Source organism: Pygoscelis adeliae, unplaced genomic scaffold (assembly GCF_000699105.1).
Source record: "Pygoscelis adeliae isolate BGI_AS28 unplaced genomic scaffold, ASM69910v1 Scaffold142, whole genome shotgun sequence".
Taxonomy (NCBI): Eukaryota; Metazoa; Chordata; class Aves; order Sphenisciformes; family Spheniscidae; genus Pygoscelis; species Pygoscelis adeliae.
The window spans coordinates 593,645-620,944 of NW_008824247.1; the positions used below are offsets into that span (position 1 = coordinate 593,645).

Consider the following 27,300-nt stretch of genomic DNA (forward strand, 5'->3'; position numbering starts at 1 on the left):
CCTCCCCTTCTTTGGAGACTATAAGAGCCTAGTCATTGGTTATGTTTAATGAATCAGACATTGTTCTTTGAAGAGCCTTGCTGTTCTGCTAGGGTTTGATAGTACCGGACTGTAGAAGGTCTCTTGCTGTGGACATTCACTGTAGCTCTTACCAGTTGTCTCTAAAGACAATCCACAATAACCAAATGTACTTCTAGTCCGGAAACTATTTGTGCTTCAGCTCCTTGTTCTTTATTTTTGACAGCTGTTGCAATAAGACTGTCAGTGTTCTGTAGTTTATTATTGGAGGTCTTTTAACCTGAAAACTAATGAAATAATCATGGATAAGAACTAAGAAAACCCAGGTAACATAGCTGCTGAGAATTTTGAAAGTGTTGATTTATAGCTCTCTTCTCTGTATTACTATGACCGATTTAGGTATATATATATTTTTTTTTTTCCCGATTCTGGTGTAATGATCCAATTGATAGTTTTCAGAAAATCTGGTCGTCTTGTAAATATGTGAACCTGTGCAGTACAACTATAAGTAAATTCTCTCCATGTTTTTGGAATGAAATTTTTTTGTTATGCATAACAAATAATTAAGCTGTAGATTGGTTTAAACAAAATCAGTAAAAACTAAATCACAGAAAAAACAATGGAATAGATTTCAGTTTCACTTTTTTGCTTTCACATTGAAAAGTTATGTAGTATTGCAGACAAAATTAAGTAAATGAAGACCAGTAAAGGGTCTTGGCATAGTTGAATTTTAAAGCAAAGATCTTTCATTTTTCCCAGAAGTCTGTCTGAAATAAGGTTCATGCCACTGTGAGTGATATTCTTATGGTAGTAAAAGGTCATTGTTCTCACGTGTTTGGGATTTCCTCTCTTAGAGGCTACTAGGTTAAATAGCTTGAGTGAAAAGGCTGTTTTGAAAGGGTAAAAGTGACTTTAATATGTTGTTCTGAGATACTAAGGTAATACGTGTCTGAAAAACATACATTATTGAAACAATTTCTTGTTTGATTTCTTCAGTAGAAAAGTCTGTTCACTTTGGCTGTTTGTAACAAAGTGGCTTTCTATTCTTTCAAGCAGTTCACTCAGCATCTCCTCAACTTTTAAAACAAAATAGTTTTGAGACTTAATATTTTCAGTTCTGCCTAGCAGTGCAAAATTAAGTTTCATTTAGCTTCTGTTGTGATCCATCTAAAAAAATTAGTGACGACTTTGTTTAATTAGGTGTCTGCTATTGTAATCAAAATTGGAGCTGTTAATAGGGCTATTTGCAGTGTGCTTAGTTTTCTACTTACTGAAGCATAGAATATTTGTTGAATCTTCCTAAAAGAAGATTTCTTCCTAAAAGAACAGATAATGTTTCTCAGCTGTATGCCATTCTCCCAGATCTTCACCAAAAATAGAAACATAGAAACTAGAATTAGACATCATTAGTTACATAACTGTTAATCATTTCATAGGCTAAGAAGATTAGATTTAATTGACTGAAATATTAGTTGCATTTGTAGGGTGTAAGAGGAGTTAAAATTATCAGCTGTTTTTGCTGGTGGTTTGCAGCATTTTTGTACAAGACTGCAAGGTGTGAAAGAGAAAGCATTACGCTGGGTAGTAACAGGGGTAGATGTCAAAGTTTAAAATTAAAAAAGAATTCTTTTATAGACTTCAACATTTTACGATACTGTGTATTCAGAAGGAGTAGATATCAGATTCTGAATAATATGGATGTTTAAAATTTGAATTAATATTTGTAAGATTAAGTTAATGTCTGTAAAGTGGTTGAATTGAAATAGTGTATAAAGTAATTTTTGACTGGAGTGTTGTTTTACAGGAAAATCTGAGATGCGTAGTGCAGTATTTGAATTATTGTTTGAATATATGATTTATTTCTGCAGCATAAATAGACAACTGATGTCAGTTTGGAGGACTGCTTTCTTTTGATTCGTCTATTAGTAAAATCTATTTGCCATTATTCTTAGCCTTCTGTTCCTAATGCTGTTTAATCCTTACCTTTTTACCTTATCTTCGTCATTAGTTTTTCTCTTGCATTTCTTCCTATGTCTACTTTGAGGTTGATGTGGACAGTGTGCTGTGTACGTTTGTACAGTGTGTAAAGCAGTGGGACCATTATACTGCTGCTCCTTCACACAAATAATTTAATATGCAAACTTGATATAGTAATCGGCTGAACTAGTGTGAAGAAACTCTTGGAAGAAACTTTTTTTGCTATATGCAATTTTCTTATAAATAAGAATTGGACTGGTTTCTGTGGCTTTTACATGTGACTAACTCCTATTGCATTTAATAAAACAAAGCAAAACCACTGGAAACCTTTTTCATGTAACTTTAAATGGCTTTCTTATGAAATATTGGTACCTACTCAGTTTTGGGCTTCCTGATGAAAGTGCCGCGACTAATCTGTGAATGATGGCTGAAGTACAGTAATAGGAAGTATTAGACTATTAAGCTAACAGTCAGGTTTTGTGCATATTCTATGGAGTGTATCTACATTTGAGGAGAGGTCCAAAGGTTAGTGTGGTGACTGTATAATATGGCATTAAATTGTGGAGGATTGAAGTAAGATACTACAAGGAAGTGTAGAAATATTTTTTCAAGTCATTAGAGCAGTGAAAGAATACAACAAAAATATAATTCCCATATGAAATGTGTGCTTTTAATACGTGCATATGGATGTTTATTGTTCCAGGTATGTTCATTGACTATATTCTTTATTGGTTTGGATAAATTCTTTTATAGATAAATTGCTTTAGATTGTTTTTTATAAATACTATTCTGTGAGTTGTGGCAAATGTCCTCATAACCCATTAACAACACTTGTTATCAAAACATCAGTTGCTCCCTTCACAAAGAATAATCAATACGTATGTGTGTGTTCTTCCCTTTCTCTTGACCATGTTTAATCATTCTGAAGCAAGTCAATCTCTTCACTATGAGGGCGGAGAGGCACTGGAACTGGTTGCCCAGAGAAGTTGTGGATGCCCCATCCCTGGAAGTGTTCAAGGCCAGGTTGGATGGGGCTTTGAGCAACCTGGTCTAGTGGAAGGTGTCCCTGCCCATGGCAGGGGGGTTGGAACTAGATGATCTTTAAAGTCCCTTCCAATCCAAACCATTCTGTGATTGAATGAGGAAACTCGAACCAAAATCAAAACTGTATTGTAACTCTCAATAGTCATCATATGTTTTCATCTGTATGTTTTAATACTAAAAAGCAGAAAGATCTTAAAAAGCTACCTTGAGAATTATTCAATTCTGGTATCTATATTAATTCTTTAGTCAGCAGGGGAACCGTGTGCCTGGTTAAGGCACTACCATCATGTTGAAAAGCAGCAAAAATTGTTTCCACGCTTAAGCTAGAAGTCACAAGTACTATTTACAAAAACACCATTAACATTTTTGTTCGTTTTGTTCAACAGTCAGCCAAAGGGTACAGTTTATGAAAGAGAGAAGAAAAAATAGATCCTAATTCGTCTAGATGCTTTGTTTTAACCTCAAAAGGGAAAAACATAATAGGAAATGCTGTCAAAGCCTTCAATTTTTAAATCGCTAGCAATATCACCACAACTGCATTTTTCCTCTGGCTACTGCAAATCTTTCAAACATTACATTGGCAGCAAACATTTTAGTAGGGCCTGTTGCGGCAGGACAAGGGGGAATGGGTTTAAACTAAAAGACAGTAACTTAGACTAGATATAAGGAAGTTTTTTTTTTAACGCTGAGGGTGGTGAAACACTGGCACAGGTTGCCCAGAGAGGTGGTGGATGCCCCATCCCTGGCAATATTCAAGGTCAGGTTGGACGGGGCTCTGAGCAACCTGATCTAGTTGAAGATGTCCCTGCCCAGGGCAGGGGGTTGGACTAGATGAGCTTTAGAGGTCCCTTCCAACCCCAACTATTCTATGATTCTGTAAGATGAAGATAACTGTCACAATGCAAGGGTTTAAAGCATTATTATTTGGGAAAAGTTTATTACAAATAGATTAAAAAATATGTATATGTACCCAGATATTGGGACAAAGCAGTTTTGTCAGAAATAAGGAAAAACTATACTTTTGCAACCATTTTTTTCAAATCTTTGGTGATCCTTTTATGGTGAAAGGTTTCTGTCCCTGGCCACTTGTTTATATTGTTCAGTATAGGCAAATGAGCCAAGCTAAACAGTCACTTTAAAAAGCTCCGAGGTAGGTATTGGTATTCTAAACAGAGATTTGGTGCTCTAAAATAGAGCTTTGCAGTAGTGTTTTCCTAAATGTCCAGCAGACCTTTTTCTATGATATGCTAAACGTCACTGTGTTCTTTTCCCTTACAGCAGCTTTGTTTATAAAATGCACTCTTAAAGCTAGCCAACTGAAGAAAACTTTGTGCTAAGCATTTTCTTCCTCTTAGAACTTTTTAAAAAGTTAAAATAACTCATTAACCTGCCCTTTTATCTCTTCCATTATGGCCTTTTAAATACAGTCTGTGCTTGTCTAGGTGCTTGTCTTATGTAATTTAACATATAGTTGCATGAAGGCAATATATTCAGGATGAAATTCTGCCAGAAAGAGGCAAACCCTAAAGGTGTTCACATTTTGTCTATGGGTTGTGGGATTTTTTAAATGCCACCTTCTTCCCAGCACAAGAGTGCACGTCTTGTCCTAGCTTTACTGGATGAGCATCAGTGTAGTCATATATCTAAAGTGGGAGCTGAGAAGCTGTCTAATATCCTCCGCATTAAAACTGTATATAGCTCCATGTGTTGTTGGGTTTTGGAAGCATTGGAGTTTTTTGTTTGTTGGGGTTTTTTTTGTTTACTGTGTATGTCGCAGTGGCCTAAGTCAGTGATTTCTGGTGCTGGATGTAAGAGGGCTGGTCTAGGAGTGCTGTATTGCCAGGTGTCAATTCTGTCTGTCATCGCGGAGCTGCCGTTCAGGTATGACGCTGCTTGATCTGTGGAGGAGGAGGGGAGGATCTCATACCACATGGACCTTGCCAGAGGATTCACAAAGTCTAAGTTACTGAGTTACTAAGCCTACAATAGCATTTTTAAGTATTTCCCAGACATGATCAGCATGATATTTTAGTATTTAATATTTGCATAGCAATCTCTAGGTGCGTAGTAAGTGATATAAATTGTTAAATTGTGGCACCAAAAACAATGGTTGTGTATAGCCACTTTTTAACCTTAAAAAAAAAAAAGGACGTTTGCTCAGGCATGCTCCTATGACTTGCAGAACCACCTAGAGAGTTTCTTGATTAGTTTACCAGAGTAGGATCCTTAGAAGGCATCTACTCAGAGTTCAGTCAAAATTACATATGAATATACCAAATGAGACTTGTTGCAGCTCTTACCCTGAGCCTGTGCACAGCAGAACGGGATGTGTCTCACAACTGAGCAGCTGAAGTAATTGGCTAAGTCTTGTCTGGTGCTTTGTCATAGTTTCTGAAGTTTGAAGGAAGATATGTAATCCTGGTGAGAGCAGGACTGAAAAGCAGGCATTAATGGGTCTTGTGGTATGAGTAGTGGTAGCCTTCCAACACTTGCTACAGGAAACCTTCATACATTTCTCTTGTCACCATCGCCAGAGCTCCTTCCTGTTTCCGTATTCATGTGGTAAAGTTGGTTCAGAGTAATTATGTTCAGATTAGTGTCTGTCTTCATAATTTGTGGTTCAGATAATTTCCCCCTGTCACCAATGTCACATTAGGAGTGTTGCTTCAAAGTAGCTGGATACCCAACAGCAGATTACATGAGTGACAGTCCATTGCTGAATTTACTGGGCCTTTGTCGTGGTTTACTGGGCTTTCTCTGCCTGCGTTTTCTCAATTCCCTGCATTATTTATAATGTGGAAACTTCCCCCATGACTCTTCTTAATGTAGTTGGTTAGCTTTATCTTACAGACAACACAACTGACACCAGAGGTTTGATTTTGTTGAGAGCGTGCTGTGATATCAAGGTTTGGATTAGATAAGTAAACCTTCTGAGCTCAGTCTCAGGTTTTGCCAAAAGTAACCTCCTTATTTTCCATGCCCAGAAATAACTGAAGCTGTGAAACAATGTTATAAGGTTGTAAAAGCTCAGTATCTGTATGCCAAAAATCTAAGTCAGTCCAGATGTCTTCAGAAGGAAAATGATCAAGTGTAATGTTACTTTCGTAAGTCTCTTCTTAAATAACTCATATCATAAAAGGTAACATTTTAATATTGCTATCATTTAATTTGTGACTTTCTTAGTAGAACTGAAAGTGTAAATATTAATTAGCAGTTGGGTGATCTGTTAATCAGAAGTTCAAAGAAAAAGAAAATTGGTGAAGACTTAAGCAGTTACTGTGATGCATGTAAGTGTCCAGGTACTCCTAATGTGTATTGTATCTATCGCAGATGTAGCAGCTGTGTACTCTTACAGCACTCTGCTTTTATTTGAGGCAGTAACATCCAGAAGCTAACAGAATCTACAGGCTGTGTTGTTTGCCTCTATTTTTTTTATATATATATATATATATTAAAAAAAAAAAGAAAACCCATCTATTATTTTACTGTTTGGGTATTTTAGTTCTTGTGAGGGATATAGATTTTCAGGCAGTAATTCTTGCATTTGTAGAAGACGACATTTGTTACAAGGATATTTATGAACTTTCTGCTGCAACTCTAAAAAGTCTGCTGCAATTAGTTGAATTTGCTGCGCTTTGTAGATCTTCTGTGATGTTTCTTGTTTTGGCAATGCTGCTGTTACATAACAAGAGTGCTTTGGCATTTAATAAAGTTACATTTTAGCCTTATTCCATGTAACTTCCTTACTTGTAGCTGCCTTAAAGCAGGCTTCATTTTTAAAATTGAAAAACTGCTTTAAAAAAATTAACTTCTTATAATTCAGGGGCAACCCCACACACTTAAACCAGTGGAACTGGCAGTGAGTTAGACCTACCGTTTAAAATGAGTTGTTCTGTTAGAGAATAAGCAATTTTTTTCTCTCAAAATGGGCAGAGTGAGAGAATCTACAGAAAAAGCCTCTTTTCCCTTCTCCTGATGCACACCTTCTAATTATTTTTTTTGCAATAAAAGTTTACTATGTTTTACTCCAAAGCCTTCAACTCTTGTTCTTTATCAGTGTTTGCACACAAAAAAAGTTTGCTAACCCCCTGCTATCGCCCTTGTTTGCAGGTCTATAACCTAGAGGTCCTCAGATTCCCACTACTCGTCTTGTGTATCCAGCTCATGCCCAAAGTTGTTTACCTTGACACAAAAGAAAGGAGTGAACAAGCGCAATTTGTTGCACGGGGACTAACTTCTATCCAGTTTTCGCACCTTAGATCTCTTCTGTGTTCTGTCTTGCAGAGATTCTTCCAGGCTCTCACTTTTCAAAGTATTCCACCTGGTGGTAAAATTAGGGAAATAGTTAATGGAAATGCTTTACACAGGCATAGATCAAGTAGTGTAAGAACCTGTTATACAAGTCCTAATTTATTCCTGTTCCATATTTTATAGTAGAGAGAGAGAAATTAGAATATATCTGTGTGCCTTAAATAAGTTTCCTGTTTCTGGTTTTTGAATTTATAGCAAAGTAGAATTGACCTTTAACACTTTATATTCCTATTCACTAAAGATAAATACAATGTGATACTGTGGCAGTAGGAATGGAGGACCATTTTAACAGTGAGAAGACAGTACTGTGTGTTTAGTACTTTGCTCTGTTTCGTGAAAATTCTCACTCCTGTGTGTACCAGTTGAAGAGAAATTGGAACAGACTGTTGTACTTCCAAGTAAGGTAGGTGTCCAGATATCTCCTGGAATATCTGACTGCTTGTTTTAGAACAAATAAAAACAGTGGCTGTCAGCAGTCGTCTGGAAAATGGTCCTCTATTTCAGGAGAAAGAAGTTCATTGAACAGCGGTGGTTTTTCAGTCTCGTAGTAAGGGAATTAAATGGGATCAGTATTAAGGGGAGCTAACTTCTATAGTTCCTCCTTCCATTGATGAAAAATCTGCTATTAGTCTGTCCTGAGGTCTACAAGCTCTAGTCCTCTGTACTACAAGACTGCTGAGCCTCTTAATTTTAGAAATGGCAGGGCAGGAGGCTGCTTGTCTTTTTATATTGCCAAGTATCAATACCTTAAAATGATAGTGTATATGACTAGGAACTTTCTCTTTTGCACACATTTGTGAAGCCCACTGAAAGATAATGCCCAGTTGCTGAATGTCCCAGTGTTCTTTGAGTGTTCAGTAGACAGGTCAGCTATCCCATTGAATTGATTTTGAACTTTGTTCCCTGGTTTGGCCTTCAAACCTGGTGTTAAATATTATCCTGAATATGCTTTTATACTAAATAAAAGATGAGATTCTTTGCAGATTCAAATTTTCCATTTTTATACCTGCTGTGTTCTGTGTGTATACAAGACCATTAAAATTGTTGTGCTTACTTACCATATATTGTTTCGTACAGGCTAATCACGGTATATGGGAGCATTACACTGTTACAGTATGATTTAAATATTTCTTTCTTTTCTCTAGATCAATGTCAGAGTAACCACAATGGATGCAGAGTTGGAATTTGCCATCCAGCCCAATACAACAGGCAAGCAGCTCTTTGATCAGGTAACTTATATGTGTCTCTGTGTATGTGTACAAACACATAAAACTATTGTGGGTATTAAGGCATAGTTTGAGAAAGCGGAAGTGTTCTCATGTATAGATTGTGTTTTTTCCTTACATTATCTAAGCTATGCTTTCAGTTAGTTTGAACTTCCTCATTACTTCTCATGGAATGTATTAAATTCAAAGACAGCTCTGTGTAAATAGGTTAACAGTGAGGCTTCAGTTGAATCATGCATATAGAACTGCTTTGAAATTAATGGTATTTTTTATGTCTAATGACATTATAGTAGCAACTGTAATATAATTGTTAGAATTATGTGTATGAGAAATTTATATAGCCCTCACTCCTTAATAATGAATGTAACAACAGAAGTTCATTAAGGAAAGCAAACATCTTTTTTTTTTTTCCAAGCATGGAAGCTGTAGATACTTTTTCACTTCCCGAATATTAGAAAAGTAATGTTGTCCTATGATCCAGTTTGACATTTAAATTAAAAAAAAAACACCACCCAAAAAACCAAGTGGAAAAGTGAAAATGATGGGTTTAATGTGCTTACGGATTGCAGACCCATCAGAACTACACATTCTCACTTGAATAGCGTCTGTCATACACCAGTCAAACAGGCTAAATGAATGCAAGAACAGTCCTTTTTAAGAAATCATTCATTTCATGTGATGTTAGCCGTCAGAATCTTGAAACAATTTTTTTATCTAGGTTGTGGAGTGTTCTAGAAAATGTTAAGAATAGAAGCTTGTCAACGTGTTGTTTCGTTTTTCCTCGAGAAACCAATAAATCTGTTATTATCTAGATCCAAGATGCATGCATTTAGTTAAAAGTGCAGAAATATTCAAAATGACTCTTCAAAAACAGTTTAACTAAGTCAACAATTACCTCTAGTAGAACTGTCACTTCTGTCCGCTCCACTGTAGATGCTTAAAGTATGTAATGATGGGTATTAAGAGAAAGTAACACATTGAAAGAGTTCTTTAAGAACTCTTAAAACTTTTAATTGACCTTTAAGAGTCGATTAAATGTCTTAGTATATAAGTTGAAAAGAGGAGAATGTTTATTGTTTTGTAACACTGACCTTTTTCTTTTAGAGGAAAGAAATTTCATTTGCAATTTTTGTTTTAAATGACTGCTTGACTCTTAACACTTCTACTCCCCGCCCCTTTCTCTGACATCAGTAGCAGTATATCTTCAGCCTCTACATAGGAATAGACTTCATGACTCTTACAAAGACTTCTTGAAGAGAGGGGCTGTCCTGCTTTTTGTCCAACCAACACCACCATCAAATAAAAAGAATGGTATTTTGTGGCACAGAGGCCTCAAGCTGTTACTTGTCTTTTGCCAACCTTTGCTATCTTCTGCCCTGCAGCATTGGGTGGGGTGACATTCTGCTGTGTAATGTCTTGTGCCCAGGTAATCAGGTTCATCCAAATTGGGGCATTCACAAACAGGGAACAAAGATACAGCTCCGAATTCTTTTTCATGCTCTCTTCACCTTTGTTCTTCAATTCACTGTGTGGCTTTTGACATCTCACCAGCTCTTACAATCAACTTCTGGAAGTTTAAATTGAAAAATTGTTAGGTCAAGCAAAATCAACCAGCATAGTTGTGTGTGAGGAGAGAAGCATTTTCAGCCTGATCTTAAATTCATATACTCTGAGTTCCACAGAGTAACATCGAGCTGAACTGTGTTGCAAAACCAGGCTGAAATTTTCAGACAAAAGTTATGCTGTTTCTTTATAGAAAGATAATTGAATAGCACTGTTACTGAGAGGATTTGCCTTCAAGGTTTATGCAGAAATAGTGGACGTGACAGTAGACTTGTTGGTTATTGCTTGCAGAAAATAACCTCTCCATGGATTTAGCTGTTGTCTAGGGCTCCTCTGTGTTTTTGGTGAACAACAACTCCTTTTTGTCAGTCAGTGGTTCTTTTAAGCTTTTAATTGGTGTTTTCTAGAGTTGTTGACTTGTTTCCCATTCCATGTCTGTGTTTTCATCATCTTTATCTGCTAGCAGACAAGAATTGAGCATTTGACGTCTGTGGCTTTCTCTTTTCTCTTCCATTGTGAAACTCAGTATAGTTCTAATTTATTGCACAAACGTTTTTTTAAATTATTCGTATTTCAGAAGGTGTCTTAACATATTTATTGTTAATCCTTCTGTCTATCCTGCCAGTTGTCAGAATGGGCAAGAGGGGATCTGTCCTCCTTTAGTCAACCAATTTAGCATCTATAACTTCCTTAGAAGAGAAAGAACCCCGTGGTGGGTGTGTTTCCACACATTGGTGGTAATGGTGGGGGTTGTTCTGTTTTGTTGTTTGCAATAAGGTGTTAGCACTGAGCATCAGTACCTCTCGTTTACTGTAGCTGCCATTCAGAAAGAATGGGAGGGTTGTCTCCTTTATTTCAAGTTATACCCCACTGTCCTTTCCAGATATCTCAGAAGCCTCCCTTACGATCTTTTGGAAGCTGACTCAATGAAATTCTTGCTAGGTTGTCTTTATGTGCATGTTTTGATTTGCCAAAACGTGTCTATTGCTGTGGTTGCTTTTCTTCTCCAAGAAGTTTTTACTGCTTATTAATAGTCAAGTTGTAAGATGTGATGGTGGATAAATCTGTTTTACAGATGTGATGAAGACTTGCCTTGAAGCCACTTAATGAATCTTTTGAGCCAGAATCAAACTCCTAAGTTTCTCATTCTGTACTTACTTTTCATATCACGCTACTGCAGTGCATAAGCACTTATATTATCTTGGTACAAAGCTTCAGAGTTTTTTTTTCTTTCCTTTGAGCTGAGAGGCAGTGATAGACGATGCTTATTCCTTATTTGTGGAGTCTGAAGTAAAACAGGCTAATGTGTAAGCTGTTTTTAGTGTTGATTTGCAAGCATGTGTAACTCTGCATTGCAGTAGACAAGTTGTCTGTATTTAATGTGCAATGTGCATCTTGGTTGTAGGGCCATAGTTAGCTGGTGAGAGCAAAATGTTTTGACGTGAGCATAAGCACTTGTCTCCTTATGCCTTATGGGCAGAGCTGCTGAGCATCTGCAGTTCTTATTGACTTTTGCAGCTCAGAGATCTGATCAGGTACAAAGGCTCAGCTTGGACAGCTGCAAAGTAAAGGACATTCTTGGAGTCATCTGATAAAGACATAAGTAGTTTGATCGGCATCATATAGGAGATCTGTGCCAAAAGAAGCAGCAGGCCTGAAATTTCTGTGTTGGGACACCAAATTTAATGTTACTCAGGACCATACTAGTAACATAAACTTGTTCTTAACATTTCTTACGTTCTAAAGTAAATGATGTAGGAATCCTAGAGAAAATAGCTTCTCACTAAAGGAATCGGCTTGGATCCATGAACATTGTCCATTCTGTGCTTTGGAGCTTGAAGGTGAAAGGGTAGAGGAGGAAAAAAGGTACATATGCATATTTGTATTATAACTTCATAATCATTCAAGGCATCAGAAATAAGTTTGCACAGCTGTCTTGTGACATTTCCTAATTTTCAAAATCTTAATTTTGCAACCCAATAGTACTACTTTAAAATGGAGGAGGATCTATGTGTAAAATTCTATTTACTTGATATGCATCTGAATGCTTCCATAAAACAGCCTAAAGTAAAACAGCTTGCCAGCATGGTCCAACCTGAGAACATACGTAAGTACTGCCATACTGGATCTTTTGGAGCTGGAGTTTACAGTTATTTAATAATCTTTGCTGGACCTTTCTGATTAATTGCTTATTGAATCCACATATACTTTTACTATGCAAAAGACTTGTAAGATAGTTCCACAGTTTCATTATACCCTGTGTAGTAAAAGTGCTTCTTTTGTTTGCTTTGAACCTGCTATCTAATGATTTCTGTTGATTCTCTTAATTCTTACATTATGAGAAATAATGAATAATCATTCTCTATTTTCCTTCTACATGCCATGCAAGTTTTATAGACCTGTATCATATTTTTCCTTTCCTCATTTTTCTGTCAGTAGCCTTAGTTCTCGTCTTAGCTATGCAGAAAATGTTCCATGTCACTGATCATTCTTTTCAATGTTTCTGAAATGTTTTCAGTGCTGCAGCATCCTTTTTTAAGTTGATGTGAGCAGTCCATATGTAGTATTAGAGATTTGGGAATACCATAGACGTATATAGTAATATAACAGCTTGGTCGCTTCTTTCCTTTAAGAGAACTTTGTTCACATAATTAAAATTGTATTCTCTTACATACAGTATTTTGTTTTTATTAAATATCATCTCTTATTGAGGTTCATCTTCCTTTTTACTGTTAATTCACAGATCTTTATGGAAGGTTTTCTACAGCAGATTTTGTCACATCAGTTTAATCCTTTTTTGCAGATCACATATGAAGTTCTGGGGGACTTCCCTAGTGGTTACACTACAAGTCTGTTGCGAGAACAGTTTGTTTATTTTTTTCTTTCTTTTTAACTAGTATATCCATAAAAAGACCTTCCCTCTACTCAAGGACAATTTTGGTTTTTTAGTAGCCTTTGGTGATAGACCTGATCAGGAATCTTAAATGAAATCCATGCATGATTTATCAGCTAGATCATCCTTATCCCTTTTATCATTAACTCTTAGAAGATCTCAAAAATATTTGAAGGAGGTGATTCATCCTCATTACCTCATATTTGTCCACAAGTAGTATTCTTTATTATAGTTTTACCAGTTGTCTTCTGTTCAAGTGGACTTAATTGTCTGTAGGTATACAGATCACTTCCCAGACGTGCTTTCAAATATCAGGGTCCTGTGTGCTACCTTGTATTCCTCAGGTGCTGAGTTTGGTGCATGCAGTAAGCTGCACACTCCAGTTGGTAGTTTGGCAACATGGTGTTTGAGTTTATTTAGAACTCTGAGGTGAATGCTTCCCTGAACCTGATGTTTTGCTACTATTTTAATTTTTTTTTTTGTTCTTTTAAAACTTGATTACATTTCAGTTTGAGATGGTTTCTGTAGCTTAATTACCATAAAAAAAAAAATCCTGTTGTAGTGAGTACTGACGATTATGGATCATTTATCTTTAGGTGGTGAAAACTGTTGGTCTTCGTGAAGTCTGGTTTTTTGGGCTACAGTATGTGGACAGCAAAGGCTACTCAACTTGGCTGAAGCTAAATAAAAAGGTAACAATTCCCTAATATTTAGGCAAGTGTACAGTTTGAAATATACTTTTATAAGTCTTGCTGCTTTAATGTTGTAGGTGAGATATAGCTGGCTTCAAATTTAGTTGAAAAGTTGCTTTTCATTTGCTTTAAATGACAAAATACAGTGTTAAGTTTGGTTAGTTATAAAAGAATATGCAAAGCTGCATCAACACTTAATTTGAGAAGGAGATACCGTTTCCTGTATTTCCAGTGCCATGGTGATGCAAGCATTAGGAAAACTTAAATTCATATGATTGTCCTGTTTTCATGTAGCAATATATAATAGAATAAATGTTTTACAGTTGGGTGTGTGTGTAGTATTTGAGCTTCAGGAATCTGTATGTATACAGCTATAGATCTTTAAACAAGGCACCAGTAATAGGCTCCTAAACTTCTGTTTAGGTATCTAATAGGTAGCTTGTAGGATTGTTTTTGTTGTCTTTTCCCCCAACAGCACTGAGCACCTTGTGTCTCCCAGCTATTGGGAACCAGGTCATTTTAGTTTAAATTCTATTTATGAATCTGAATGGTAATTTTTTATTTTAATATCGGCTGTCAGTTTATTAATGGCACTGTTTAGAATAAACAGATTTTTTTTGAGTTCATCTTAATCAAGAATACCTTTTTTTATCTTCAGGAGGTAAATTGGGAGGTTTTTAGGAGCAAGTCCCACTGTCTGCATTTATATAATTTTTCCTTCTCCTCTGTGGTAACCCCAGCAAGTTAAACCTGCTAACCACCAAAGCTGTCTCCTAGAATTTCATATGTGTCTTGTTGCATATGCAATAAATGTTGTAGTGCTACAAATATTTTGTTAGCCCTAATGACTTGCCTCCAGTGGTTGGAGACTACAGGATTTAGTGCTTCATTTGCGAAAAATACAGAACACATTGCTCTATGAAAGTCTTTAGCCAGTTAAGTTGCTGGTGCAGTTCAGGAGCAGCAAGGGTGTGCTAATTTCTTTAACTTTGTCTTAAGGCAGTTATCTATCTATTTTCAAAAGCTTGTAACATTTGATTCTTAAATGTGTCATCATAAACTGGCTCTAACTTGTAAGTTACTATTTATATATTTGTGGTAAATACAGATAAAGTTATCAGATAAATCTGATAAATCACAGAATAGATGTGCAGATAAGGTTTTATTATGGCAAGAGTGCAACTAATAGTTCACTGGTGAGATTAAAGTGAAATACTGTGTATGTAAATCAGAAGCAGATGGACAATAATGAAAAGCAAGCAAAACTTTTAAAATTGACATCTGAAATGTTGACTATAGTACTTACGCTGCCTTACACATGTGATTAAATGGTTGCATTATATTTACAGTTTTTAATACTAGCTACAAGTCAAGCAAACTGATGCATCATTTCATGCATAGTGAAGAAGTTCTAGAGGGACTACTAGTGCACATAAAATTTGTAATAAAGTGCTTGAGGAATTGGGATGTATAAGATTTATTTTATTATTAATGTACCTTTTAAAATCACTGTATTATTTGATGTTAAAATTAGTTTAATTTTGAATGTTTTTGCTTTAGTCATAATCGGTGCTGAAAGCTGAGCCCAAATGAAATAGAAAATTCTACATAAAAATGAGTTTTTGTTGAAATTTGAAGTAGACACTTAAAACTTATGACCACAGCTGATCTCTTCACAGAAATCATGATTATAAGGCTTATCCGTTCTAGAAAAACAATGTGATTAATGGAATTATGTTTTTTGCACAGGAACAAAGCACATGTATTTAGTTCAATAGTTCAAAGGCTTTTAAAAGAATCCAACTTTACACTTACATTGAAGAAATGTGCTGTAGTTCTTGCTAAAGAAACCTTGTTAGACCCTAATTTGTTACTTCCTGCAATTCATCCTTGGATATAGTTTTGATTTTTTTTTAATATATATTACAACTTCTTTTTTTCTAGATCTTCATTGTGATAAATACAAATTCACACAAGCCTACAAAAAAACCCCTCTTAAACAGCCTTTGAGCAGTATTTCAAAATTGTCTGATTTATCCAAATTGGTGTACTTGGTTCAGTGCCATGTAAACCTTTAGTGAGTTCCACAGTGGGCTTGTCAGAAAGCACTGGATTTCGGTGTAGAGGAGCTAAAGAGTTCATTACTACTGAGTTACTTGTATTTAACATACCATTTAGTGGTCTTTTTATTTTTTTCTTTATTCCTCTGCCTCAGGTAACACAGCAAGATGTAAGGAAAGAAAATCCTTTGCAATTTAAGTTCAGGGCCAAGTTTTTTCCAGAGGATGTATCTGAAGAATTAATTCAGGAAATAACTCAGAGACTTTTTTTCCTGCAAGTCAAAGAAGCGATCTTAAATGATGAAATATATTGCCCACCAGAAACTGCAGTTCTTCTGGCTTCTTATGCTGTCCAGTCCAAGTATGGAGATTACAGTAAGGAGATACATAAACTAGGCTACCTAGCCAATGACAGACTTCTCCCTCAGCGGTGAGTGAGACTGTTTTTGCATCATCTGCTGCATATAAATGTGGTTACAGCACATTTTTTATAACTAAAAAATTAAGCGATAATGTGCATTTAATGGTAGCTTTCTTAAGAGTGCATGTTTTGCTAGTAAAATTCAAAGATCCTAATTTAGACTCTAAATAAAAAAGAAGCATCACAAACCATGGGTTTCTTGAGACCTATTTCCTGTCCTGCCCGCAACCATCTGCACAGATTTAGTTGAACAAATTTCCAAAGTACTCCAAAATGATCTAATGTTCCTGGAGGCTTGCTTCCGCTAAATTAAAATACTCTAAATTGGAAGTCACTAAGATTCATTTGATACTCACTCCTTTTCTTCAGTTCTTGATGTTTTTGTACACTTAAATGATGATAATTTCCTGAAAAATAATTATAAAGGGTATTGCAAAAAAGTATATTGCAGACAAATTCTAGCCTGGACAGAAAATTTAGGAACTAAATTGTTGCCATTGCTGTTGAGTGTAAACTCTTGTATCGGTCACTCATCTAAGTGGTTAGGAAAAGTAACCACCAAGATTGTAGTTCTGTTTCTTTATGCAACTGAAACCATGCTCCTGGCATGTATTGGCAGCAAGAGAAGCATTGCAACACAAAAGTACAAAGTTAGACAATTTTTTTTGAAAACTAAGAGTGGAAACTCACTAGTATAACTAAGCTTGAGAATTTTCTAGCAAGCAGAAAAGCATTTAAAAGGATTATGGTGAAGTGTTGAAAGAAATATTTCTGGAAATGTTTCAGATTTTTAAAAACCCTGGCTAAGAGATTGGTTTTGGATGTTTACTTCCTTCTTGCGACAGTGAAGTCTATACCTCTTTCTAAAAAATACCCTTTGTTAGGAAGGCAGGGAGATATAGCATCAGTAAAACTGTCATTACTGGATAGGTTAGTTCAGAAATCTTGGTTTTTGCTCGGTATGATGGCAGCCTGTGAACACTGGAGTGCTTGTGTATGACACAAACTCAAATACTTAAGATGCTCCTTTTCAGTAGACAAATGTTCAGATGATTTCCCAGCATATGCTTTCAACTATTTGTGTGCCAGTCTGCAGTGAGTGAGCACATAGCTTTTGTATTCATTCTAACAATTATTCCTGTTTTGCCTCCTGTCACCAGGAGATTTGCCAGAAAACTAACAAATACATCATAAAAATACTTCAGAACAATACAACAATAATGTCAAAAATACTTACTTGTTTCCCAAAGTAGACTAGCTTTGCAAAGTTTTACTGAAAAAGGTGAGAAAAGATTTGCAGTTCCCGTTAATTAGAGAGTCTTAATGTTCACCTGTCAAAACTACTGCATATCTTTTGGCTCAAAACTATGAGCTGGGTAGCAACAAGGCATCAAGTCCTTGCTGAGTTAATTCTGTTGCAACAATCCTTACATATCTGCTACTGATGTTTCATCAGTTGCATGTGAAGAGAGAATGGAGGGGACCAAATGACAAGACGGCTATCGCCAAAGACATTGCCAGCTTTGTTGAGGATATCACAGAAACAGAATCGTTTGAGGTTGGAAGGGAAGCTCTGAAGTCCAGTCCCGCTGCCCAAAGTAGAGTCACCTAGAGGGGTAGCTGATGCCTGTTGCTGCTCAGTGTTGGAGTCATTTGGACAATGCCGTTAATAACGTGCTTTAACTCTTGGTCAGCCCTGAAGTGGTCAGGCAGTTGGACTAGATGATCACTGTAGGTCCCTTCCAACTGAAATATTCTATTCTAATTACAGCAGGTTGCTCAGGGCCTTTTTCAGTTTGGTTTTGAATATTTCCAGGGATGGACACTGTGCAACCTCTGGGCAACCTGTTCTAGCATTTGACCGCCTTCGCAGTAAAGAAATAAAACAAAAAAAATGTGTTCAGATGTATTTCACTTGTACCCGTTGCCTCGTGTCTTTCAATTCAGAAAGAGGAAAGTGCAAAGAACTTCTGTAGAAGTAGAAATTTAACTTAATTTGGAAAGCCCAAGTCACCATGAGGGTGACTGAGCTCTGGCACAGGTTGCCTGAAGAGCCTGTGAAGTCTCCCTTCTTAGAGATATTCAAAAGCTGTCTAGACATGGTCCTGGGTGATTGGCTGTAGGTGACCCTGCCTGAGCAGGGGGGGTGGACAAGATGAACTTCAGAGGTCCCTTCCAACCTCAACCATTCTGTGATTCTGTGAAGAAGAGCTTGGGAGCAGGGCTTTTATTTTCAGATGGGCACTTGTGTGACATAATCCTGGAATTGTGTATTTTGCAATATCCTGTTTTGTCCTTTTTTTTGGTTGTTGTTGATTGTTAGCTTTATGTTATGCTGCTATGAAAGCTTTTGAAGTTCTGCTGGAGGAGTAGAAGAAATAATGGTGGAAAGCAGCTTACCATGTAAATATCACAATGTAAAAATCAGGCCTGATTTAATTACAGAACTTCTTTAATAAATTAACGTTGTCCTAGAAGACTTGGAATTAATTTTTTATGTAACAGAAACTTGTAAATGATTGCCAGGGTGCTTTTAGATTATTACAGCCAAAGCAGGCTGTTCTACTTTGTGCGTTCTGTAACAGGCTTCTGTAAGTATTATATTTAGGGCTTATATTTACATTCAAGGCTAAAGATGAGAAAACAAACAAACAAAAAGGATGTCTTGTCATTGCATGTTCTCGTATCAATTAGCTGTGAACACATCAGCTTTGTGCAGGTGCAAAAACTAAAACCTCTGCCTCAGTTTTGAGGAGGAAAGCCTGTTGATAGGGATGCACGCTAAACAAATCAAAATGTGATATGGTTCCCACTGAAAAGTGCGCTTCACTAGATATAGGGCAGAGTAGCAAATCAAGTGACAGAGAGATCCTATAACAGAAGAAACACTGCATTAGTATCTTCTGCGTCACACACTTATTGTACTTTGCTAAAAACGTAGGGAAAAGTAGTAAATCCTTACTTTCCTGAGTAAAGAGAAAGGAAGAAAAACAACTGTTCTGACTTCTTTAGTAAGATTATTTTCCAGTCACTTTTTTTTAAGTTGTCCTTTAAATAATTTCTCTAGGAATGCTTGAAATGCTAGGTGCATGGAATTAAAGCCTAATAAAGTAATCATACGCATTTGATTTCTTAATGCAGTACTACATTGAAAGTTCTAGTAGGTCAAAACATAATTGCATCATTGCAGCCTGCTGTAGATAAACCTCAAATAGTTTTCTGAAACTGCTTCACTACTGATTTTATTTATAAATAAATAAAACCCCAACAAACTAGTCTTAATATGTTACTTTCTCTTTCAAACGACAGCAAAATGAAAGCTTGAGTGTATCTGTACATACCTAGAGACCAATTTGCAGCATTGTTGTATGAGGATTTTATAGATCTGCATTTTCAGGTGTTCCAAACATTACATTTTATGACTTTACTGAAAGTTGAGATATGCCATAGTGTGACTTCTATGTTACAAAAAGTACAGAATACCATGGAAAAAAGAAGTTACTTCACACTATTTTAAAAGTGTATTTGTTGAAATAAAAAGTTTCTGTGTCTGTTTGGGTTAAAAAGATGAGCACTGTATAGGAAGTTATGCTTAAGTTTATTCAATTAAAGCATATGTTAGGCTTTGTAACCAAACTTATTTTTATAACTTTAAGAGATTAAATTGGTTGTCAGTGTCATTTAATAGCAACAACTTCTATTCACAGTGTGTTAGAACAGCACAAACTGACAAAAGAACAGTGGGAAGAAAGAATACAGAACTGGCATGAAGAGCACAGGGGAATGTTAAGGTAATTAGTTAGAAAATGTTTCAAGACCTTTACGTTTGGGTTTGGTTTTTTGTTGTTGTTGTTGTTATTAGGATGTATTTTGGGAGATGTTATATTTGTTTGGAAACTGCTTTCTTTTATTCCGATCAGGGTAGGCAGTTATCAAAAACTTCCATGAAAGCTGTGGTGAGCGTTGAGTTTCCAGTTAGGTTACCTACATGATTTCTGGTAAGGCTGCCAACTGCCTTTGTCCACAGTTGCCTGCCTTTAAAATATACTTACTATTTCCTTAGCTCACGGGGTGAAAAGACAAAGAGCGGTGATTGAACTATACCTGGGTATTAAGGTGTAGAGCTCTACAAGTATCTGAATCAATGTACATGTGAATTTCAAAGAAGAGAAATTTAATTCCTAACCAAATTTTACACTAGTTATTCTTCAGTTCCCTTATTCTTACAACGTACTTCTGATTTGTCTACACTATGCCATTTTTTTTTATTCTTTCATCAGGGAAGATTCTATGATGGAGTACCTTAAGATAGCACAAGACTTGGAGATGTATGGAGTCAACTATTTTGAAATAAAGAATAAAAAAGGAACTGAATTGTGGCTAGGAGTTGATGCTTTGGGTCTGAATATTTATGAGCATGATGATAAGTAAGTGGCTAATACTCATTTTGCAGTTCTGTCCTAGGAAAGCCTATCTGAGATTACACAAAATGCACCTTACTGTGTGTTCAATAACATCTAGCAAAACAGGTTCTTAAAGATCTTCTAATCTATGTAAAAGATAGAAAAAGAGAGATAGATGTTAGCTGCCAGAATATTTGAATTTTAAAGATTAAATAGAGATGCAAAAGAAGTGAAAGGAAGAGCAGTTCTGTGTGAACTTGTAAATTTACATTGCTTAATATGGATGTATGATAGCTAGACCATCTTTATATGGTTTCTTTCTGTACTTTTCACTCCCTCAAGACCTCCTCTTCAGTCAGGATGAAAAGGACACCAAGAAGCTGAGCAACATATTTAATGAGAAACATTTCGTAGGAGCAGTAACTAGGATTATGGCTGTTAGAGCATGAAGAACTTTGGTATCTAAAAGGTTCCACTTTTAGATATCAACGAAAATAGATGAATCTTGTGTCCTGATAAAGAGATCAAAGATTCTGTCCTACTTGAAGAGGGATAAAGCTGAAATGTATAAAATTTGAAGAATCTGAAAACAGAACAGACTTACTCTTTTGTTTCTTTCCAAACACTTGTTAGTAGTATCTGATGTCAACAGTCCTTTCACAGTGATTTGAAGTTAAATGTGATGTGTCAAACACCAGATAACAGCTGTCAACTGAACTGAAACTTAATGCTCTTCAATGTATATGCTCTGTAACAAAATTCTGTAAGCCTTAATTGCCATTAGATGGCAATATAACTCCTGAAAGAAGGAAATATTCAGAAAATGTTCAGATCAGATTGAACGATCGACCAATCTTTGGTATTCTTTAACTCCTGACAGTTAGCAATCAAATATTTAAACATTTTCTAATGCTTGTAATTAAGATAATATAAAATGGAAAAAACTTTCTGTGCTCATGGAGAAAAATAATTACAGTTATGCAGTTGGTGCATAACGTAACAGTTTCTGAAGTGAATTTATTTTACTTAAGATGCAAGGGAAATAAATTTACCTTGAACTTTGGAAATGTAAGAACACATCTTACATAAGAGTTAAACTGAAGTACAACATTGCTGAAGGCAAATTCAATTTCAGTCTTTGGAATGTCAGACTTTTCTCAAATTTAAATAGTTATTCTTTTCACTGGGAATAAAACGATCAATATCTTATAAAGACTCAGTACATGATTGTGATGTTTAGCATTTATTTAATGATAGTAGAATTAAGTCACAAATTGAAATGTCTAAATTCCTTCTGTTACAGTGCCATGTAATTTATTCATTATGTAATTTATTAATTTGAAATAAAGTATAAAAAAAAAAAATTGTCTACCAAAATATGCTTGAACTGTTGCTATGTTTTGTAAATGTAATTAAGTGTGATAGTGAAAATGGTACGGAGTTAAGACTTAGTCGACATAAATAAAATGCACATCTTTGCTGCTTCTAATGAGAACTTTTTGTCTTTGAAGGCTGACACCCAAGATTGGTTTTCCTTGGAGTGAAATAAGAAACATCTCTTTTAACGACAAAAAATTTGTCATAAAGCCAATTGACAAAAAGGCCCCTGTAAGTAGTGTGTAGAATAGTATGCCTTTGTATATGAAGAGATTTAAGCTGCAGGGACTTGCTCTGGTATTATGGCATGAGTAAATATTTTGTGACATTTATTATTCTTGGTAGAATAGTCAGTAATCAAAAGGAAATTTTGACTACTGTATGGTGTGTTTGTTTTCTCTCTTTTCATTCTGGTTGATACTCTTAAGTTTTGGGGTTTTGTTTTTGTTTTGTTTTTAATTTAAGTCAACTAGTATTTTGTGATGTGTTGAAAAGCCACAGTGTAAGATGCTAAATTCTCTGGCCCCCACCTCTGTTTTTCTTTTTTGTATTACAGTAGCACATTTCATGAGAGTTTCTAGGTCAAAACTCTTCAGTTAACTAACTTATTGAAATAGAGTAGAGAACTGTCTCACGTTTTTAGAAGCTTAAATAATTTTGTGTGAAATAGCTAACCTCCACATGGAGGAATCCAGGTGTAATTTTGAATTTATTTTGCAAGTTCCTTACAGTAACTAGATTTATAGATTATGGTGTCGCGTTGCTCAGAGGATGAATGTCAAAATATTTGTAAGTTTAAATTTAACAAATGCAAGCATGCAGTAATGCTTTGAGTCTTTAGATTAATGGATATGCTGCAATTATTTTTGCTAGGATTTTGTTTTTTATGCACCCCGTCTGAGAATTAACAAGCGAATTTTGGCACTGTGTATGGGAAATCATGAATTGTACATGAGGAGGAGGAAACCTGATACAATTGAAGTGCAACAGATGAAGGCCCAAGCCAGAGAGGAGAAACATCAGAAACAATTGGAAAGGTAATTAACAAACTTCCATGAAACAAAAAAAAATTCTTCTACCCTTTTAAGAAAACTAAGTCATAGAATATCAGACATCTTACCATTCTAGAAAAGAGAGATGCTTTTCTTTCTGTAATATGTAAGCAGGTGTGTGGATTGGCGTGCCTCACCTGTTTTAATAGAAAGCCGTATCTTTTTTGAGCTTTCAGCATAGTAACAGTAGCTGTACCGTTGTTTCTCATTATGTTTTTCTGAAACAGTCTTAACTCTGTTGCTTGATTCTTAGGGACTTTCATACTCCCCAGGTGAACCTTTAAAGCAAGTTCAGTGAAGAATGTCATGACTTACCTTTTGTATATTTAAAAAATACCCGTTGCCATTTCTAGTCCAGGTGAAACATCAGCCATGTCTAAAATGCAAGTATAATTGTGGATTTACCTGGTTGAATGACAACCAAGGCTGCTAATCAGTTCTGTTCATAAATTGTTTTTCTGTACAGTATTTTGAAACAGAAACTTGGTTCTTCTTGCATTGTAAACTGAATTGGAAACATTTAAAATTATGTGCTTCTCTGTTAGCTGAGTAACCTGAAAAATAGGCTACCAGCATCCTTAGTGTAGAACTTAATCTGTTTGAGGTCAAAAAACCCTTTTACTATTTTTTTTCAGGGCACAATTAGAAAATGAGAAGAAGAAAAGGGAGATAGCAGAAAAGGAAAAGGAAAGAATAGAGCGTGAAAAGGAAGAATTAATGGAACGCTTAAGACAAATTGAGGAACAAACAATGAAAGCTCAGAAAGGTGAGCTCTTACTGGTCCTGCATTTCTTATATCTAATGACAATATTTAGTTCAGTTGAGTAGTTCAGTTCCACGGTTCTTTTGGTATGTGTGGGGTTTTTTGTTTTGTTTTTTAAAATTTATTTTATTAAGAATAACAAGAATTTAGTGATGTATTATTTAGCTTAAGAGGAGAGATTCTTTTTCAGTGTTAAGAGTTTGGTGTGTGTGTGTGTGTGTATGTGTGTATATCAATCGTATAAAACCAATTCCTAATACAGCAAAAGTTTCAATTTTCTTTAATAAAAAGGAAATCAATGCGTACACATTTCAACTCAGAATTATGAAATGCTTAAAGTACTGAAAACCTGGAGTTGGAGCAAGCAGGGAAATTAGAGAGGAAGACTCAAAGTACTTCCTCTAGGATTTTGTTGAATTTAGCTTTTAATTTGGAAATTCCTTGTTGCTTCATTTTCCTATTCCCTTGTAAGATTTGAGAATTTTAAAATTAAAATCTTCTCAGATTTTAGTGAAGAAACGTAGTTTCACCGATCAGTTCTTTGTGTTGAACCACCCTGTAGAGTCCCTGCTTCCACTATTTCCCAGTCCCTCCTCTCCATGTCCTTTTTTTGCTTCAGATTTGGTTCACATTCATAAAAGTTCTGTTCCTCTCTTCTGTTCATAACTGTTGGCTTCAGGCACAATAAATAGAATCACTGACTAAACCTGTGCAAATAAATTACATATGCCTGGCACTGTTCTCTAGCTCTCCCCCTGTATTTTTCAGTCTTTCAATGCAGAACAGGTTGGACACATCCAGACAGGTAACACACAAACTGTGCCTTGGAATTGTTTAAGGAAGAGCTATTTAGCTCAGGACAAAACAGTGTCAGGGTGATTCTAAAGGTTTAACAATGTACATTTTCTTGTAACTTTTGTAAGCAATATAGCCTAACTTCTGATGCAATATACAATGTTCATGTGTTGCTGGTCTCTTTAGCCTTCTATTCACATATGCAAAAGTGTTTATATAAATGGTGTCTGCGTTCTGTAGTTGCCTTGGTAGTTAAGTGTTCTCCATCTTCACGGGAAGATTTTGTTTGAGTAGTGTGTTTAAATATTTATCCATTTTATTTAATTTTCTAAGTACTGCATTTGTACAACTCCACATACTGGTAATGCTGTTCATTTCATTTTATAACTGAAGCAGTAGGCCTGGGAAACCAACTGAAGAGTATTGATTACATGAGACCTACTTAGAACTATAAGTGCAAAGATAAAGCATGTGTCAGCATACCTGGGGAGACGCTTTTTTAGTATTAGTATTAAAGCATATGGTGAAGGGCAAATGGATAGTTCCAATAACTGAGCAGCTGTGTTAGGTTTTCTGGTGAAGGAATCTATGGCAGCTATGCGTAGACAAAAACATAGTGGAAAATTTATCATTAGAATCAGCAAGGAGCTTCAGAAAGACTTTTTTCATAGTCGCTTCATTTTGCACATAAGAGGCATGTATTTTGCCTGTGCAAACCTTACCTTGCAGGAAGATCATTACTACTTCCTATTTCGCTCAGAGTTCTGCCCTTTAGATAGCAATATTTTGCTAACCAGGCAGCTAGACAACTATTATCCCTCCCTTGATTTAAAATTTTCCTGTTTGCACCTTTTTGGCTCTGCTCTGTGGAGAATTTTTCTGACCTTTCCAGTGGGTCTTAGGTCATTTTGCTGGAGGCACTTGTCTGTTGCAATTAAGGAATTTTTGTCAGACATTTCAATAGAGTAGAAGATTTTTTTTGGTTTTCTTTACTGTAAGAGAGTATGATTTAACATATATAAAATCTCCTCAGTAGTAAGAGTGAGGGTGCATATGCAAGTATATGTACATATATTTGAGTGTTTAGTTTTATCAGTGAGGTGGTAATTTTCTGAAACACTGGGCTGTCAGAACTGTCAGGTGACATGAAGTATATCCAAAGTATGTCTGGGGGGTGTGTGAATCAGACATGAAGCATAGCTTCAGGTAATATGCTCAACAGCTCTTCTTAGCTTGAGGCAGCCTTGTAAATCTTTGTCAGCTTTCTAGGTTACTTTATTTTGAGCATGTTACAGCTGTTACCTGTGTTACATATGAGGAAGAGCTAGGTAGTGATATCTTGTCTGCAAACTTTCCTTTTGGCAGAGCTAGAGGAACAGACTAGAAGAGCTCTAGAACTGGATCAAGAACGAAAGCGTGCAAAAGAGGAAGCAGAACACCAGGACCGCCTGGAAAAAGAACGTCGAGCAGCTGAAGAAGCTAAGGCTGCTCTAGCCAAGCAGGCAGCTGATCAAATGAAGAACCAGGAGCAGCTAGTAAGAAGCTTTAACCCTATCTTGAAACAAATTGAAAAAGGCAGTTGAAAATTTAGCCTTTTTTCTTGGTTATATCTATTTTGTCAAGTGGACAAGTACATTGAAACACAGACAAAAGTATGTGAAATACCGTTACAGATTGTTGTGGGAATGTTTTTAGAAAACTACATTAAATTTGCCACTACTAGCAAGAAAAAAAAAAACAAACTCTGGGGCTGTAGGAAATGAAATGACGAAGTAGGCATTTCAGACTGACAACACCCACTACGTTCTCTTTCTAATAGTGTCAGGCTTATCCAGCTGAGAACAAGAGTAGCTTCCTTCTGCAGTCCACTGGGAAGCCTGTTCTCTGAAGCAGGTCTGTTCTGAAGCTTGATGGTGGTGGTGGGGAGTTGGTGACACTTTAGGGGTCTTTTTTTGTTTGGAGTGTTTTGTTGGGTTTTTTCCCCTCTATTTCCAGCATGTACAGTATCTTCTCACATTCTGTGCTAGACTACTTCTAATTCAAGATTTGCGCATAATAACTGAGAAAGGCACAAAAATAGTAGAAGAAATGATTTCTCAACTAGAAAACAGCTTTTGATCTTCTGTAGACTTAGCACACAATTCTGAAGGCAAGATTTAGCTTAATAGTACTGAGATTATGATTCTGGATCATAATCTTATTAATGGAATCATTAAAGTTGTGTTAAACTGAAACAACCCCAGATGCTAATTTGTAACTACAGCTCGCTCTTTCCCAGCAAGCTTTGGAAGTGCAGAAGATAATTTTTTTTTTTCTGGACTTATTTCCATCAGGCAAAAGTACTGATTCATTCCCTCTGTTATATATGCTTAAAATTTCTATTTTTAGCAGAGAAATGATGGATGGTAACTAACTCTTTTCAAGTCAGATCACAGCAAAGGCTCTGCTTTCTTCCACTGCAGAGCTAAAATGATACCAAATTGAAACTTCTACTTCATTTTTTGTTTGTTTCAGGCAGCAGAACTTGCTGAATTCACTGCCAAGATTGCACTTCTAGAGGAGGCCAAGAAAAAGAAAGAAGAGGAAGCCTCAGAATGGCAGCACAAAGTAATGAGCTCATGCTGTGTGAAGTCAGAACTTCAAAGCAACTAAGGGAGATGGGTGAAGAAATTCCACTGGAAGTCCATGGGATGTGATCTCTCTTT

General features: G+C 36.0%; 1 protein-coding gene across 1 annotated transcript in view; it reads left to right on the top strand.

Moving 5' to 3' along the window:
• RDX (radixin) overlaps nucleotides 1-27,300 on the top strand; it is a 38,974-nt gene that overhangs the window by 6,796 nt on the left and 4,878 nt on the right. The window contains 10 exon segments of the mRNA XM_009335262.1: nucleotides 8,496-8,579; nucleotides 13,629-13,724; nucleotides 15,940-16,214; nucleotides 19,913-19,996; nucleotides 20,486-20,632; nucleotides 22,120-22,216; nucleotides 22,859-23,022; nucleotides 23,673-23,803; nucleotides 25,961-26,130; nucleotides 27,110-27,202. Coding sequence (XP_009333537.1) covers nucleotides 8,496-8,579; nucleotides 13,629-13,724; nucleotides 15,940-16,214; nucleotides 19,913-19,996; nucleotides 20,486-20,632; nucleotides 22,120-22,216; nucleotides 22,859-23,022; nucleotides 23,673-23,803; nucleotides 25,961-26,130; nucleotides 27,110-27,202 — 1,341 coding nt within the window.